Source organism: Eulemur rufifrons, chromosome 11 (assembly GCF_041146395.1).
Source record: "Eulemur rufifrons isolate Redbay chromosome 11, OSU_ERuf_1, whole genome shotgun sequence".
Classification (NCBI taxonomy): Eukaryota; Metazoa; Chordata; class Mammalia; order Primates; family Lemuridae; genus Eulemur; species Eulemur rufifrons.
In genome coordinates, this window is record NC_090993.1 from 2,276,354 (window position 1) to 2,292,089 (window position 15,736).

General features: G+C 57.8%; 1 protein-coding gene across 2 annotated transcripts in view; it reads right to left on the minus strand.

Annotated features, from left to right (window-relative positions):
* Positions 1 to 72: 72 nt before the first annotated feature.
* The window catches only part of TMEM63A (transmembrane protein 63A), a 32,777-nt gene continuing 17,113 nt past the window's right edge, over positions 73 to 15,736 (minus strand). For both annotated transcript variants that reach the window (XM_069484512.1, XM_069484510.1), the window contains exons 10-23: positions 15,043 to 15,123; positions 14,683 to 14,806; positions 14,441 to 14,574; positions 13,144 to 13,281; positions 11,443 to 11,596; positions 9,199 to 9,305; positions 8,978 to 9,064; positions 8,490 to 8,552; positions 6,061 to 6,223; positions 5,146 to 5,251; positions 3,852 to 4,019; positions 2,783 to 2,898; positions 2,384 to 2,446; positions 73 to 1,122 (exon numbers count right to left, since the gene is read on the minus strand). In XM_069484512.1, coding sequence (XP_069340613.1) covers positions 955 to 1,122; positions 2,384 to 2,446; positions 2,783 to 2,898; positions 3,852 to 4,019; positions 5,146 to 5,251; positions 6,061 to 6,223; positions 8,490 to 8,552; positions 8,978 to 9,064; positions 9,199 to 9,305; positions 11,443 to 11,596; positions 13,144 to 13,281; positions 14,441 to 14,574; positions 14,683 to 14,806; positions 15,043 to 15,123 — 1,672 coding nt within the window. In that variant the 3' untranslated portion in view covers positions 73 to 954. The remainder of the gene's footprint in view (positions 1,123 to 2,383; positions 2,447 to 2,782; positions 2,899 to 3,851; positions 4,020 to 5,145; positions 5,252 to 6,060; positions 6,224 to 8,489; positions 8,553 to 8,977; positions 9,065 to 9,198; positions 9,306 to 11,442; positions 11,597 to 13,143; positions 13,282 to 14,440; positions 14,575 to 14,682; positions 14,807 to 15,042; positions 15,124 to 15,736) is intronic.

A 15,736-nucleotide genomic window follows, 5' to 3' on the forward strand; every position in this document is an offset into this window, starting at 1 on the left:
CCCCCCCCGGTGCCAGGCATCTGGCTGAGTGACCCCTGGCACAGGTCAGCATTAAGAGGGGCCCAGGTGCGAGGAGCCCAGGCCCAGCCAGGCCAGGGGACAAGCACAGGCAGGTCTGAGGAGGGCCACCAGGGCCCTGCCACACTCACCCCTGTTGGGATAGGAAGGAATCTCAGACCCCCTTCCCGCCCCCACTACTCGAGCGTGGGCCTTGAGGGCGCCTGGCAGCAGCAGGGAGGCGGCTCCGGGGGCAAAAGCCCAGCCCAGCCCCAGAATCCCCCCGGGAAGGAAGAGGCCTGTCCTTGCCGCCTGGGTCACTGCTCAAGGGTGGTGCGGCAGCCTGGCACGCAGCCCCAACGCCCCTCCTCCTCCTGCCCTCCACACCGGCCACGCCGCCTACTCCTGGCTCCAAGGACGCCCTGCCCTGCGGCCCACCGTGGCGGGAGCAGACACACGTGAGCTGCACGGGGCCTGCCGGGACCCCACGCACCTGAAGGGGCGGGGAGAGGCTGTATCTCACCTGGCTGGTCCAGTGGGCACTTTAGTCGTGGTCCTTGGTCCTCTTTGACCCTGACCCAGCCAGAGTGTCCCTGACGATGGGACAAAAGAACACAGGACGTAGAGGCGTGTGCATGGCTGGCTGGCAGGAGCTGGCCGCAGCGAGCACTGGCTGCTTCTGCCCTGCTCCTCGCGGTTGTCCTGGGAACGCGGGGAGGGCCGGGGCGGGGATCTCGCCACTGTCACCAGCACCCAGGGGCGCTGAGCGGGCAGTCTCAGCCCCTTCCCCTTCAGCCAAAGGCCTGAGGCCCTGGTCTTTCTGGTTCCTTCTTTCAGAGCAGTGGGGCTTAGAGCAGATGGACTTGGTTGGGGATGGGGTCCAGCCAGTTCTCCACGTGTGTCTTCTCGCCTCCTGGGATCCCCTGAGCCTGGCCCAGCCGGGCAGCTCGCCCAGCCTCAGGCCTCTGAGTGCGCAGCGGCCACACCGTCCGCAGGGCTCCGGGCCAAGGGCTCTCCAGGGAGAGTCCCACTGATGTTGTGGATGGCGCCGTAGGTCGGCTGGAGCTGCGGGGACAGGGCTGTCCTCTCCGAGGCCAAGCCATTCAGAATCCGAGGCACGTAGGGCTGTCAGCAAATGGGGAGGTTAGTGCGTGGGTGGGGGAGGGCATGGGACACCCTTCCCTGCAGTGCCACCCCCTCCTCCAAGCAGGAGGACACAGAGTGCTCCTGAAGGACACATACAAAGCAGCAGCAATATCCACTTAGGACGCCAGGACCCAAATCATGCCACCTGCAGAACTTCCAGCAGCCCGGACAAAACAGAAAGCACAGTGCACAGTTCTCAGGATCACACAGCAGGAAGCGCGACAGAGGCTACAGAGTTCCCAGCACTGGACTCTAGGAGACTTTCCCACTTGATCTAGAACACAAGCCTGTCTACAGAGGCAGGCTTAGAACAAGGTCAGTGGCACTTCAGGGATGCGGAAGGAAGCCGTGTGACTTTTGTTTCCTCCCATTCCCAGGCACAGAGTCCTGCTCCCCTGTTCCCACACCCAGGCTGAGCATGAGGGCGTCACCTCCTGCACCTGTCCTTCCTCCCCCTTGCCAGGCTGGCACAGCCACAGGTGTGTCTGGGTAACGAGCCTTTGTGAGGACCTTCTCCTCTGGGGCCAGTCCAAGGACAGACACTGATAAGGGGGCCTGACACCCGGGAGGCAGCCACTGGAAAGAACAGTTGGCTGATATCGGCCGCTGTCTTGCCCTTGGGTCTGTCGAGAAGGCCAGCGGTCACAGCTCTGGGCTCCTGTGGCTCTAGTCTCCTTACCCAGCCCTCCCGAGGAGTGGGACCCTGGAGGCTGAGAGCAGGGACCCCAGCCAGGGAAGGGGTCCTGATGTCTTCCTACCCTGACCCATGCCTTCCTCTGAAGCAGGTGCAACGTTCAGTTCTTGAATTCAAAGAGGAGTTTGTGTGACACCCTCTTGGTGCCTGGTGGAGGCCCTGGCCCAGGCAGGTGCACCGTTGGCAGGACAGCTTCATCAGACCCTAGCACCTTACAATGTCACCTCACTAAAGCCCCAGACTCACCAGGCATTTAAAGCACAGAGGAAGAAAGTGAGCAGGGAACTGAAACCAATGGGGAAGGGCACACATCCCGGCAAGACGAATCATCCTCCCAGCGCTTAAATGTGCAGGCTAGAACATCCAGAGGGACTGGGGAGTCCTCTGATGTTAATTCAGAAACTTGCCTGCCACATGATCAAGGGACTTCTATCTTAGCAAGAGCTGAGCAAAGCACATTTGCCAGGGCTGATCTGGCTGGGACGGTTCCAACCAGAGTGACACAGGGCAGCAAGCAGCCACGGTCAGGCAGCATAGACAGCTTACTGTGAACGGTGGAGGCACTCGGGCCTCTGCCTCGCTGCCTTTGTCACCTGCTGATTCTTCTGTCTGCAGATAACAGCAAAAACTTGCAATGAGAAACACGACTGATCTCCCTGTACCAGCACCCTCCAAACAAACAGACTGTTGACACCCGGAATAATAGTACCAGCTGGAACCCAGCTCCGAGGCAGCCAGGGAGGACGGGGTTGGGGGAGAGCAGGGAACGGGGAGACAGGGAAGCTACACATCGCACCCAACCACCCACGCCTTTCCCACGGATAAATGCAATCTGGAGCAGGCTGCTCCTGCGTTGATACCGGGAGGGTGGCGGAGGGGTGGAGGGTGAGCCCACCATCTTCTCCTCCCGGCGCCCAGCGGGGCAGCAGTGGGGCAGGGCTTCACCTTGTAGTTCAGAGGGCTGAGGTGCTTGAAGCATCCGAAGCAGGTGTACGCCAGGCAGACCAGGATGGTGAGCAGCACGACCAGGAAGGTGAACAGGGTGGAAGGGGCCTTCATACCTGGGGACAGATGGATGCCAGCTTTGGGGGGAGGAGGAAGAGGAGGGACTGCTGAGGAAGGGGGCCACGGCTGGTGCAGGACGTAGACACCTCCCTCAGGCAGAAAATAAAGGCCCACCCCTCCATCTCCGCCCCTCACTCCAGCCGCTGGGACCCCGTCTCCACACCCAGGAGCACGCGGAGCAACCCACTGATGGGCCACCATTGTCCCTGAGCAGACTGCAGGGGCCGGGACGCCCAGTCAGTGGCAATCTGCCAGCATCCTGGCGGGGTCAGTGCCCTCCAGCCTCCCATGCCCTGGGCTAGGGAGGATGGAGGGTCCCCCAGTCTGTCTGGGGCAGTGTCACACGTGCCTTTTCCCAAGAGTCAGTTTTCCCTCCTGCCTGTCCCCTCCACCCCCACACTGGGAGGTGGGAAGACCTGGGCCACCCACCTCCCCCCAAGAGCAATCTGAATCACTTTCCCCTCCGCCTCTGGGTCAGTCCCCTGAGCTGATAAAGGGACCATATTCCCTCTAGTGATGCCTGGGACCATCAACCCGGCCCTCGTGAGGGTTGCGCCTGTGCTCAGGCTAGCTCTGAGCGGGGTTGCCAACACCACGCCCACCCGGCCCTCACCTTGGGGCACCGCGTTCTGATTGGCCACCCACTCGGCCCTCCCCTGGGGCACCGCGTTCTGATTGGACACCCACTCGGCCCTCCCCTGGGGTACCACGTTCTGATTGGACACCCACTCGGCCCTCCCTTGGGTACCGCGTTCTGAGTGGCCACCCACGGCCCTCCCCTGGGGCACCGCGTTCTGATTGGCCACCCACCCAGCCCTCGCCCTGGGGCACCGCGTTCTGATTGGACACGAAGTTGATGCTATTAAAGCAGTGAGGGATCTGACTGGCTGGGGTGGATGCAGGAATGTGAGGCCCAGGGCCGGTCGCCCAGGCCGGAAGGGCCCCTCACCCAGGCGCAGGAAGGAGAAGAAGTAGAGCCAGAAGAGGCACAGGATGGGAGCGGCCAAGGCCTGGTTCACGGCGGCGAAGTGGATCCTCTTCTGCAGCTTGGCAGGGAGGTAGACGAAGTAGAGGTTGTGCCGGTCCACCATGTGCTTGAGCAGGATGTAGATGAGGCCTGTGGGGGTGGGGGTGGGGCTGTGAGCTGGAGACCCCGAACTCTTAGGGGCGGCGCCTTCAGCCTGGGGCTAGGCCGGGTCTACTGCTCCACCGCCTGAACCCGAAACTAGGCAAAGTCACAGTCTAGCTGCTAGTTTTTTCTCTGTGTCCTCCTCTCCCCTCCTCCCCCAACCGCCTCCTCTCTCCTCCTCCCCCAACCGCCTCCTCTCTTCTGACCCCAAAAGAGCAGCAGCGTGTGATTCTGTCCCCACGGAGCACTGAAATTCCAGACTGCCTTCGGACAGGCCGTTTCACGCTCACACATCTGGCCTCAACTCTCCCCAGCCCCTCAACTCTCCCCCGCCCCTCCCAGGCTCACCCCTTGCCCTGTCACAGTCAACAGAGGCCCAAGGGTCTCAGCCCAGGGGGGCACAGCAGGTGGGCGCTGCCTTTTCTACTATGCCAAGTTCTTTTTTAAAAACACATTTTTGTTTTGAAAGAGTTAATATGGTAGAATTTAAAAATTATGCAAGAGAGCATGCAGGAAAAACTAAAACTTCTCCCCCTAAACCTCAGCTATCGCTGCCAACAGTCTCTTGACTGTTTTCTTCTAGAATCTTCCATTCATCTGCCAGTCCCAGATGTTTTGTTTTAGTGGTCAAGATCTTGGCCTTTGAAATCAAACAGTCCTAAGTTCAAATCCTAGCTGTCCTCCTTACTAAGAACATACGAACTTCTTCCTCTATAAAAGGGGGACAGAAACAGGGCCTGCCTTGCGGGGCTAGATGAGAATGAAATGTGATGATCCCGGGGGAGGCGGCGTCCCCCAGGGCAGGAGCACCCTGCGAGCTCTGACTGCTCCCGCAGCACGTCTCACTTGCTGCTAAAGAATCAGCAAAAATGACGTGGTCCAGCTGGCAGAGAACCTCAGACCGGAAGTCGCGAGGAAGGTCATAGCTGGGAGGCCCGGGGGAGGAATTCATCTAGCAACGAATGGTATTTGGTGTCGCGTGTGATTCCTTGGCAGCTTGTGGTTCTTGTGGCTACTGTTTTGGTGCCGCGTGAAGCCCTAGCAATGGCTGTGCCCGGGGGGCTGGGTGGAATCAGGTGCCCACGTGCCCGGGCCAGACTCCAGGGCCACTCACCGAACGGCGCGATGATGGGGCAGGTGATGCTGTAGGCCATGATGACGGTGAAGACGCACAGCATCCAGCCATACATGGCTCCAAACTCGTACTCGAAGGCCTGGTTCTGGGAGGAGGAGGAAGAGGTGAGGCGTTCACGGGCCTGTTCTGCCCAAACGCCCCTCCTGCACTCCGAGTGGGGAAGGGATGGCAGCTGGAGGAGGACCTTGGAAATAGGGGGTGGGTTCCTTCCATCCTCCCCCCCAGCCTGCTCCAGCTTCACTCTGCACATACCCAGATGTCCCCAAGCACAGTGACACACGTTTTCCTAGTGTTCCCCTCATTCCCATCCTGTCTACCCAGCAGGCCTGTGAGCCCAGAGGGCAGAGGTGGTCTGAGGACAGACCGTGGAGTGAACCCCACAGGCTCTGCCCCTTCTGGCCGGGGGTCCCGGGCCAGCTTAGCGTGCACCTCTGTGAAACAGGGATGCCGGTGGTGCCCGTCTCACGGGAGACCTGAGCAGCGAGTACAGGAAAGCAAAGCTGCTCCCACTTTGCCCCCGAGGTACCCGCCGCGGCAGAGGAGAATGCAAGAGAACCCCAACCATCCAGTTGGGGGAATCTCGAAGTAAACGCCACGAGCCCAAAATGCCATTGACAACTGAGGTACGCCTGAGAATTTATGCAAGTGGCCACCCACGGAAAGGGAGTTTGTTGCCTTTAGTTGTACGTATATGTGTGTGGAGCCAGACTGGTTAAAATGCAAAACTGCCAAGCCCTCTCGTCAGCCCGTGAGTTAGAGCGGAGGCCGGAGGAAGCCCCTCGGCCTGGGCCCGGGCTGAGAAGCACCTAGCACAGAGCCTGGCACTGGCAAGGTGCCGGGCTCAACCGGGCGACAGGCCCCTGGGCTGGGGGGAGGGAGTCGGACGCACAGCACCTGCTTGATGTTCCTGCGGTCGGCGGCCGTCTTGGCCATGATCATGCGGAAGGTGTAGAGGATGAGGCCGGGCAGCCGCAGCAGCTCCATGCCGTTGCCGATGAAGGCCGAGGCGATGACGTAGTTCACAAAGAAGGCGCCCTGGTCCGGCAGGAAGACACACCTGGGGAGCCGGACGGGTCTGTGAGCGAGAGCCACTCTCGGGGGGGTGGGGAGAGCAAGGGGCCCTGGGCTTTCTACCCGTCCCTGCGTCCGTGTGCCAGGCACCGTGCTGGGCACCGAGAATGAAACGAAGCCCTGACCCAGCTCTCGGAGTTCATGTTCTAGCTGGGGACACAAACAGGCAAACACACAAATACACAGGGTGCTGGGTGCTGGGTGCTGCAGGGTGGGGGGTACCGTGGTACAGGGGGTCGGAGAAGCCTTTCCCAGGAGGGGATGTTGGTGCAGGGATGTGAGGAGGTGAAGGAGCGAGTCACCCGGACCCCTGGGAGGGGGTGTTCCAGGCACAGGGAACAGCAGGTTACAGCTCTGAGGAGGTGTGTGTGGCACATCCAGGGACCAGCAAAAGGGCAGCGGGGACTGGACAGCAGCGGGCCAAGGGGGGAGGGAGAACATGAGACAGAGGGGGTGGGGCCGGCCTGGAGCAGGAGGGCCGGTCCGATGACGACGGGGCGAGGGAGTGGGGGTCGGGAGACCACGCCGAGCCCACTGCCATCAGCCCGCGTGGGCGCGGCGGAGGAGGTGTGATAGGGCCCGGTTCTGGATCTACCTTAGAGCTGTCGGGATGTGCTGATGGTCTGCGTGTAGCGTGCGAGGGAAAGAAAGGAGACATGGTCAGCCGCACGGTCTATGCCGCAGCGACTGGACAAACACTGCGGGATGGGGAGAGTGGCAGCAGCAGGTGATCTGGGGTAGACAGGAGTTTGCTTTGGGGCAGGTAACGTCTGTGATGCCCAGCAGCGCTCCGGATGGAGGGGAGGCAGCAGTGAGATCTAAGAGCCCAGAGGTACAGGCTGGAGTTGCAAACCTGGATGTCATCTGAGTATTTTAATCCAGTAGTCGTGAAGTGGCACTGAAGCCGGGGGTCCAGCTGAGGTCACCCAGAGAGGGAATGTGGCTCTCGGGGACATGGGCTGAGCCTGTAGGCAGCCAGATCTAAAGTTGGGCAGATGTGAAAAAACCTGCCAAGGGGGCTGGGAGGAGACACTGTGGGTGAGAGAGCAGAGTCCCAGAGCCCCAGGGCTGAGCGATGACAGCGTTTCAAGGAGGACAGTTGGTTAAACGCGGCAGATGCTGCTGACAGATCACATAGGGTGAGGACTGGGAGTTTGCCACTGGATTTGCCAATCTTGACGTCACTGTCAACCTAGACGGGAGCTGCTTGGGTCTGTGTGTATCTGTGTATCTGAACTCATTTGAAAGAATTCACAGCATCCTTACGGATAAGCATAGCCAGGCTTCCCCGTAAACATTCCTTTGGAAGAGTCAATTCGGGGCTTTTGGGCTTGTATTAAGACCTAAAGTCCAGGCCTGTGGCTCATGCCTGTAATCCTAGCACTCTGGGAAGCCGAGGCAGGAGGATTGCTTGAGGCCAGGAGTTCGAAACCAGCCTGAGCAAGAATGAGACCCCGTCTCTATAAAAAATAGAAAAATTAGCCAGGTGTTACACACCTGTACTCCCAGCTACTCGGGAAGCTGAGGCAGGAGGATCTTGCTTGAGCCCAAGAGTTGGAGGTTGTAGTGAGCTATGTAGTTAGCTAGTTACCTAACTAGTTAGGTAAACTTGGGCAAATTATTCGACATCTCTGAGCCTCAGCCTCCTCATCTGTAAAATGGAGATAACAATAGTATCGACCCCATAGCTTATCATAAAAGTTAAATGAGAAAGAGATGTATAAAGCATCGAGCATCGTGCCTTCTTAAATAATAGCGATTAGTATTAAGTGAGTGTGATACTCGCTTAAAATACTAACAAGGACACATCAGCAATAAGTTCAATTTCATTCTCTCTGGCAAAAAAAAAAAAAAAAAAAAAATCCCTGGAGTGAACTGTCATTCTGGTTGTCATGTTTGATTATTATTCTCCTTCCTTTCTCCCTGGCACCACTGAGACCCAGCAGCTCCCCTCCCTGAGCGGCTCTGTGCTCAGTTTCAAAGCACAGAAGAGACAGCTGCTCATCGAGTTTGTGCCTAAAAGATGAACCACGTTTCTGCAAGAGCAGCACAGAGCGAGGTGGCTCCCACCGTGTCTACCAGGAACCCGGTCGGGGGTGGCCCAGCCCCAGGCCCTGTGTCCAGGGAGGAGGACGCCTGGTGGGAAGCGCAGACCACCCACCGCCCCCCACCCTCCCACTGCAGCCCACCCCAGCCCCGTGGGACTCTCACCCGGGACCGCGGCTCCGGCACCCGGCGTGGCTGATACTTACTCCAACCTGATGGTCCCCTCCGTGGAAGTCTTGTCAAAGAGCCACCGGAAGAAAAAATCCAGACTGAAAAACAAATGAATTCCCTAAGAGTCTATTTCCAGAAGATTCCACGTCATCACTACACACGCTTTCATTTTACGCCACTCTGCAAACAGGCCGAGTCTCAAGCTCAACCATTGTTCTCCACGATGCCAGATACCACAGCGTGACTTACCAGGGCCTGTTTTAACAGAAATGTCTTTCCTTGAGATAAAGCCACGATTAGACACTTCCTAAATGGAAGGTCCTGAATAAATTTTGTTTTTGAGCTGTTGTTTCTTTGGTTTGTTTTTTTTTAAAGGAGAACAATCACATTTCCAGAAGAACCAGTGGACCGGCACAACCGAGCTGCAAGTGGGTGCAACAGGCTTAGATATTATTAGAGATTTGCGTCCAAACTCTCCGGACTCGACCCTCATTTGGAACGTAGAGCAGGAGGCGGTGTGTACCTGGTGAGGCCCAGGGAGGGCAGGATCAGCACCATGAAGATCAAGAATATGTAGACCTTGGTCATCATGATCCGGTTTTCCCCTGACCTGTGGGACGTCAGAGGTGAGCGCTCGTCACCCCCCGAAAGCTCCAGGTGCCCCAGCGGGGCCGCTACTAGGTGCCCATTGCCCTGGCCAGGGGGCCAGAGACATCCTGAGCCTCGGGGCTCCCGGCAACTCACTTGGTCCAGTGGGACTCGAGCAGCGTGGAGTAGTACACGATGGACGGGAGCAGGGCCGAGAAGGACCACAGCAGGAGGGTCGGGAAGAACTGGCTGATGATGGGGTCCTAGGAGGCAAGGTCCACAGGCGGAGAGAGTTGGAGGGGCCAGGGCCACGTGGCTCTGAAGCCGTGAGCTACTGGCATGGTGGCTCAGTGGACTCCTGGAATAGGGTTGGATCATCCTTGACCCCCAGAACCAACACTGTGCCAGGCCCAGAGGCGGCAGCCCAGAAACGTTGGCTCAATAAACAGTAACAGCGCCTTACACTGGCACAGCTTTTACAGCGAGGAGAGCGACTGCACGTACAGCTCAACTCCACTTATCTGGCCGAGGTTAGATAACCTTCCTCATTCCCTAGAGGTCACTGACGACCAGAGCTCTCAGGGCCACCTGCCCACGCACCACCACCCCCCTCCTCCCCCACCCCCACCCCACCCCACCCCGGCTGGTCTGGCTGTAGCTTCTCAGGCCTCCAGTGTGCTTGTTCCGAACCCCGAGGACGCTGGTTGTACCTGTTATTGTAATGACATGAGCTGAATTACTTTCACCGTTTAAGGGAACGTACAAATAGAGAAATTTTCTTGGAAAACTAAGTTGGACGCCTCTGAAAAAGACTTGATAAAGGCCAATCTCTACAAACTGCTGTTGAATTCGATGACAGTAAATTAACTGTCAAAGACCAAAGGGTGATACCTGGGAAGGTTCTATATTCAGAATGGCTTTGTAAGGATCTGTAAATGCTTGCTTTGCTGTAAGGAAACCAACGCTGGAATCACAAACAGTGAAACAAGGGTGCCGTTTATGTAGAACAGACAAAGGGGAGCTCTCATCAGCAGACCCAGCCTCAGAAAACAGCCCTGGTCTCGCCATCAAAAAACCGGCAGAAGAGTAGACATGCATCTGCTTCAAATCTAAACAAAATTGCTTAATATACACTTAGGGGGGTTATTACTATTATTATGTATGGAGTCAGGTAAGAGCTTCAACTACACACCAGCTCATTTGATCATCATGACAGCAACCTCATGGGTATAAACCGGGTGGGTGTTTTCACTCCAGTTTTTTGGAAGAAAAACTCAGAATTCATCAGCTAGCTAGGGAATGGCAACGCAAGGACGAGGAGGGCCTCCCGTCCGGCGTGCTTTCCCAGGGGACGCCTAACCAATGCCAAGCGGAACTGGAGAAAAGAGAAAGGATACAGAGAGATATTTCAGCAAAGCTAATGATAAGAAATCAGTATCTTTTTAGGTAGATGCCAATTTAGGGAGTGGCTAGCTGTCAACTGATTGATCTCAGATTTTTGAAAATCATCCCTTACCTACATACAATAAATGATTTTATAACAAGATTGTCAGGAAGTAAAATGTAAAAGAAATAATTCATGATCCTGCCACCCCAATCGACAAAGCTCCTTTCGTTCCTTCCCGCCCCGCCCGTGCAGTGTCCGCCACACACGGATCACCGCAGCGCACGGGGACCACTGCCCAGAGCCGGTGCCACATTCAGCTTCTGCCGTAAGTCCCGTGTCTGCCACAAAGCCTGCACAATTTTTAATGCACACTTAACAATTCCACCAGGCTGAATACACCTCAATCCACTTCAGTGGCCCCCATTGTTCAACATTTAGATTAATTACATTTAAAAAAAAACTTTTTTTTTTTTTTTTTTTTTTTGAGACAGAGTCTCACTCTGTTGCCCAGGCTAGAGTGAGTGCCGTGGCGTCAGCCTAGCTCACAGCAACCTCAAACTCCTGAGCTCAAGCGATCCTCCTGCCTCAGCCTCCCGAGTAGCTGGGACTACAGGCATGCGCCACTATGCCCGGCTAATTTTTCTATATATATATTTTTAGTTGTCCATATAATTTTTTTCTATTTTTAGTAGAGACAGGGTCTCGCTCTTGCTCAGGCTGGTCTCGAACTCCTGACCTTGAGCGATCCACCCGCCTCGGCCTCCCAGAGTGCTAGGATTACAGGCGTGAGCCACCGTGCCCGGCCTTTTTTTTTTTTTTTTGCATTACTATAAAGACATCGTAAGAGACACGGCCATGCCTGCTCAGGGCTTAGACTCACAGGCGTGAGCTGAGCAACGTGGCTTCCCGGTGTAGTCCCCCCACACCCCTCAGCCCCTCTTCCTCCCCCACCAGCCACCGCGCCCTCTTCCAGCCAGCCCTCCTGGGATGGGCCTTGCAGAATGGTCACTCACATTCAGTGCGTGGATGGGTTTGGTGACGTTGAACTTGTCCATGGTGGACAGGATGATGGAGGGCGTGGTCAGGAAAAACAGCACCACGAAGAGAATGAAGTTGATCCCCAGCCACTGGAGCCACCAACGCAGGCCCTGGATAGAGAGGTTCTTCCTGCGGGGTGGGGGGGACACGGGCCCCGAGGCTTATCTCCCAGTGCCCGTGGCTTAGGTGGGTCGGAAGGTCAGATTCAGGCGGGCCAAGAGACTAGCCCTGGGGCTCCGGCTGAGGCTCATTTGGACCTCGAGAGTAAAGGCAAGTTCTCTGCATTGACCTTAAGCTACGGGAAGGCCAGATCTCAGGTCAGATGCAAATCTGAGCTCATGTGGAAAGGTTATTCCCTGACTTGGCTCCCCTGATAAAGTCTGGCCAGCACCTACCCAAAGAGATGCCAGGAGCACCAAGCAGACCAAACACGCTCCAACATGGCATTTCTTAGACATGTCTGCAATGCTCTGTGACTAACGACACATTCTTCCCAAGGGGACCTCGGGCTGGGGTGCCAGGAGAAGGGAGGGAGGGACGAAGGAGCAGAGGCACAGCTGGCACCTGCCCTGGTCTCACCCCCACCCAGAACAGACCCACAAGCCAACCCCGGTTTAGGAGGCCCTATGAACCTACGGGCAAAACTGCAGAGGCTGAACTAGAATTCAGTGGGGGCCGGGCGCGGTGGCTCACGCCTGTAATCCTAGCACTCTGGGAGGCCGAGGAGGGCAGATCGTTTGAGCTCAGGAGTTCGAGACCAGCCTGAGCAAGAGCGAGACCCCATCTCTACTAAAAATAGAAAGAAATTATCTGGACAGCTAAAAATATATATAGAAAAAATTAGCCGGGCATGGTGGCGCATGCCTGTAGTCCCAGCTATTCGGGAGGCTGAGGCAGGAGGATCGCTTAAGCCCAGGAGTTTGAGGTTGCTGTGAGCTAGGCTGACGCCACGGCACTCACTCTAGCCCGGGCAACAGAGCGAGACTCTGTCTCAAAAAAAAAGAACTCAGAGGGGACACGCACCCGAAGCTCATTCCGTGCAAGGAACTGGACAGGCAGCTTGCTGGGGCTTCTGCTGGGGGTGCCTCACCTGCGGCCTCGTGCCCAAGGCTCACCTAGGGCCTCCGTGGACACGGCTCACCAGCCTGTCCCCCAGGCTAAGGCTGCACCGTCCGACATGGGAGCCACAAGCCACATGTGGCTACCGAGCATTTGAAACGTGGCTGGTCTGAATTGAGAGGTGCTACGAGTGTATAACACGCACCAGATTTCCAAGACTAAGCAAGAAAAAGAATGTAAAACATCTCAAAATTTTTGAAAACCTGACGGCATGTTGAAATAACATTTCGGGTATATGGGGAGAGATGAATTATTAAAATGAATTCCCACTGTTTCTACCTTTTTAACACAGCTACTAGGAAATTTAAGATCATACACAAGCTCACATTACATCTCTGCCGGACGGCGCCTGAACGCTAGCGAGTAACGCAGAGGGAGGCGCTGGGCGTGGACGCCCCGGTCGGCCACACCGGGCACAGGCCAGCGCGGGCCCAGAGCGCTGCAGACGTGTGTAGACATCCACTGAACGGCAGGTCACACCTGCGCTCCGGGTGACGGGCAGTCCCCGCCGGGACCCCAGGCCTCTCTCCCGCCCCTTCCCTGGCCTGGGGACTCACCAGCAGATGTCCTCGGGGTAAGCGGCGAAGGTGACCGTCCACTGGGAGGCGCAGAGCTCCCTGCTGTGGGAGGACGGCTGGGGCTCCCCTTTGCAGCGAAGGCCCTGGCACTTGCAGGCGTTGAAGTCCTTCAGGATGCTGCCGGGGAACGCGGACACGCTCAGGCCCTGCCCACCAGGGCGCCACATATGTCCACGGCAAATGGGACTGAGTAAGAGCGGGAGGCTTGTAGCACAGGGTCTTTGCTTTATTATTATTATTCACACCACGCAACAGCTGCCACGCTTGGCATACTACGTGGAGGATTTTGTTTTTAATCCTCACAACCACCTTGCAAGCAAGGAACTACTATTCCCATTTCACAGACAGGAAACTGAGGCCAACAGCCCCCAGCACACCCTCCTCCCTCCAGGGAGCCGTTCCCCTCCGCCCTGCCCGTGACGTGGAGCTCTGACCTCAGCCTGCCGCCAGGCCTCTCACTCCCTTGCTTCCTCCCCGGGCTGGGGAGGAGCATCAGCCCACGTGGCCTGTTCCCCAACTTCCCTCCCCGGGACTCCCACGGCGACCCTCGCCCTCTCAATGGGTTGCAGCTTTCCCCCGCTTAGCCTCCCGTAAGGAACCCACCGGCCCCTCGACTCCTGTCTCAGAAGACCCTTCCTCCTTCCTCCCACCCCAGCGTCTGCAGTGAGGCAGGAAGCCCTGCAGGGAACCTCTCAGGGTCACGATGCCCGGTGATGCCGGGGGCAGGGGGAGCAGGCGAGGGGACCCTGGCTTGGTCACTCCTTTCTGCATGCCTCTCCCGACCTGCCCCTGCTGCTCCCAAAGCTTGAGAGCATTTTACGAGCTCAGAGCCCCGTGCCAAGGGGCTCCAGGAAAAGCCACTCCCCAAGGCCAGGACCCCCATGGCACGGAGCACCCTGGAGTGCCCCGGGGGTCTTCCCCGTCAGCTTTGCGTCTCTGGGAAGACGGGGAGTCCACAAGCAGCAGGATCTGTGGTTCCCGAGTGGAGATCTGGAAGGAGGGCGCACGCGTCCCCCGGGAGAACGCAGAGCCAGCGGGATGGATCCGCACGGCTGGGGGAGCCCGGCGGGGCCAGACCGCATCAGCCCAGGAGGGGCTGCCGACAGTGAGCGCGGAAGGGTGTCCCCAGCCACGCCTGCGCAGGAGGCGGACACGCCACGACAAATCCCAGCAACGGTGGGCCAGCTGCACCATCGCCACCCAAGAGGGACAGCCAGTTATCTCAGCAGGGACAGGGAGTCACCCAAGAGGGCACCTGGGACATGCCCACACTCACTAGGTAGCCATGGACTTGTCCTGGAAGGTGACGAAGGCCATTCCCAGGGGCCGGTCCTGGACGTGGCGCTCTTCCTCCGTGATCCTCTCCAGCAGCCGGTCCTTCATGCGTGTGTAGTAGGAGATGGCGTCCTCCTGCCAGAGACACGTCCCCTTGGGATGACGTGGCCCTGGGCAGGTGTCAGGGCACCCCGGTGCCAGCGCCCGCAGTCCCCACGGTGGGGGAGGGGGTAGAGCCCTCACCCACTCACAGCCCCGCACTTCGCAGCAGCAGAACTGGCCGCAGGGCTTGGGGTTGATGAGGGTGCGCTGGCCCGTCTTCGCCTGCAGGCTCGCGTAATAGGTCAGGCTCTTCTCGGCCTTCTTCCTGCGGGGCAGAGCCCGACGCACATGCTTGGGACTCACCATCCGGTGGCCCGGGCCCCACACCCACAGCCCAGCATCGGTCGCCAAGAGGAAAGGGAGAGTCGGCTTTCTGAACAAGGAAGGGGCAGGGGGTCCCCACACCGTCCCAGCTGGGGGACCCCAGGCCAGAAGGAAGGAGGTGGCATCTTGGGCGGGGCGGGGCTCAGAAAGCTCCAGGCCAGCCCGCCGCCCCCTCACCTCTCCTTGCACAGGTACATGAGCTTGGCCACGTCGTAGCACAGCTGCACATCTGTCACCTCACACGTGGGATACGCGTCCCTGCGGCCGGGGAGGGGAGGGGACAGAAGACGCCGTTGGAGACGCCCGCGTGTCCGCGGGGAAGGACGGCAGAGCGAGCACAGTGCCGCTTTCCGTGCCGGCGGAGACCCCTTTTCTCCTTGCCTTTTGTCCCTCCGAAGGGGAGACTCTGACAGTTAATGCAAAGAGCCTTTTTACCAGTGTGAAACTAACTGCCCAGAACTGACGGTTTATACCCACCCGGCTTTCCGTCGGCCGACAGTTCTCACACCCCTCTCGCCTCGCAAAGGGACAGCTTTACTGTCTGCTCTAGCTCAGTGTCTGCCCGGGGCCCCCACTGAAGCCTGTTCTGTTTGTAGCTTTTTTGAAGGTCACAGGCCTTTTAGAGGGTCTGAAGAAAGCAAAAGACCCGCAGCCCAGAAAACGTCTACATACATACTAACAATCGGCAAAATACTCACATACTCACCACCGGCAAGGTGCTGTTACATACACTAACTTACGTGATCCTCATCACGACCCAGGCAGTTTTGTCCCCATTTTACAGATGAGCAAACCAAGGCCCACAAAGGTTAAGTGGCTTGTGCCCAAAGTCACACAGCCAGTGAGTGTCTGAGCCGGGAGGTGACTACGG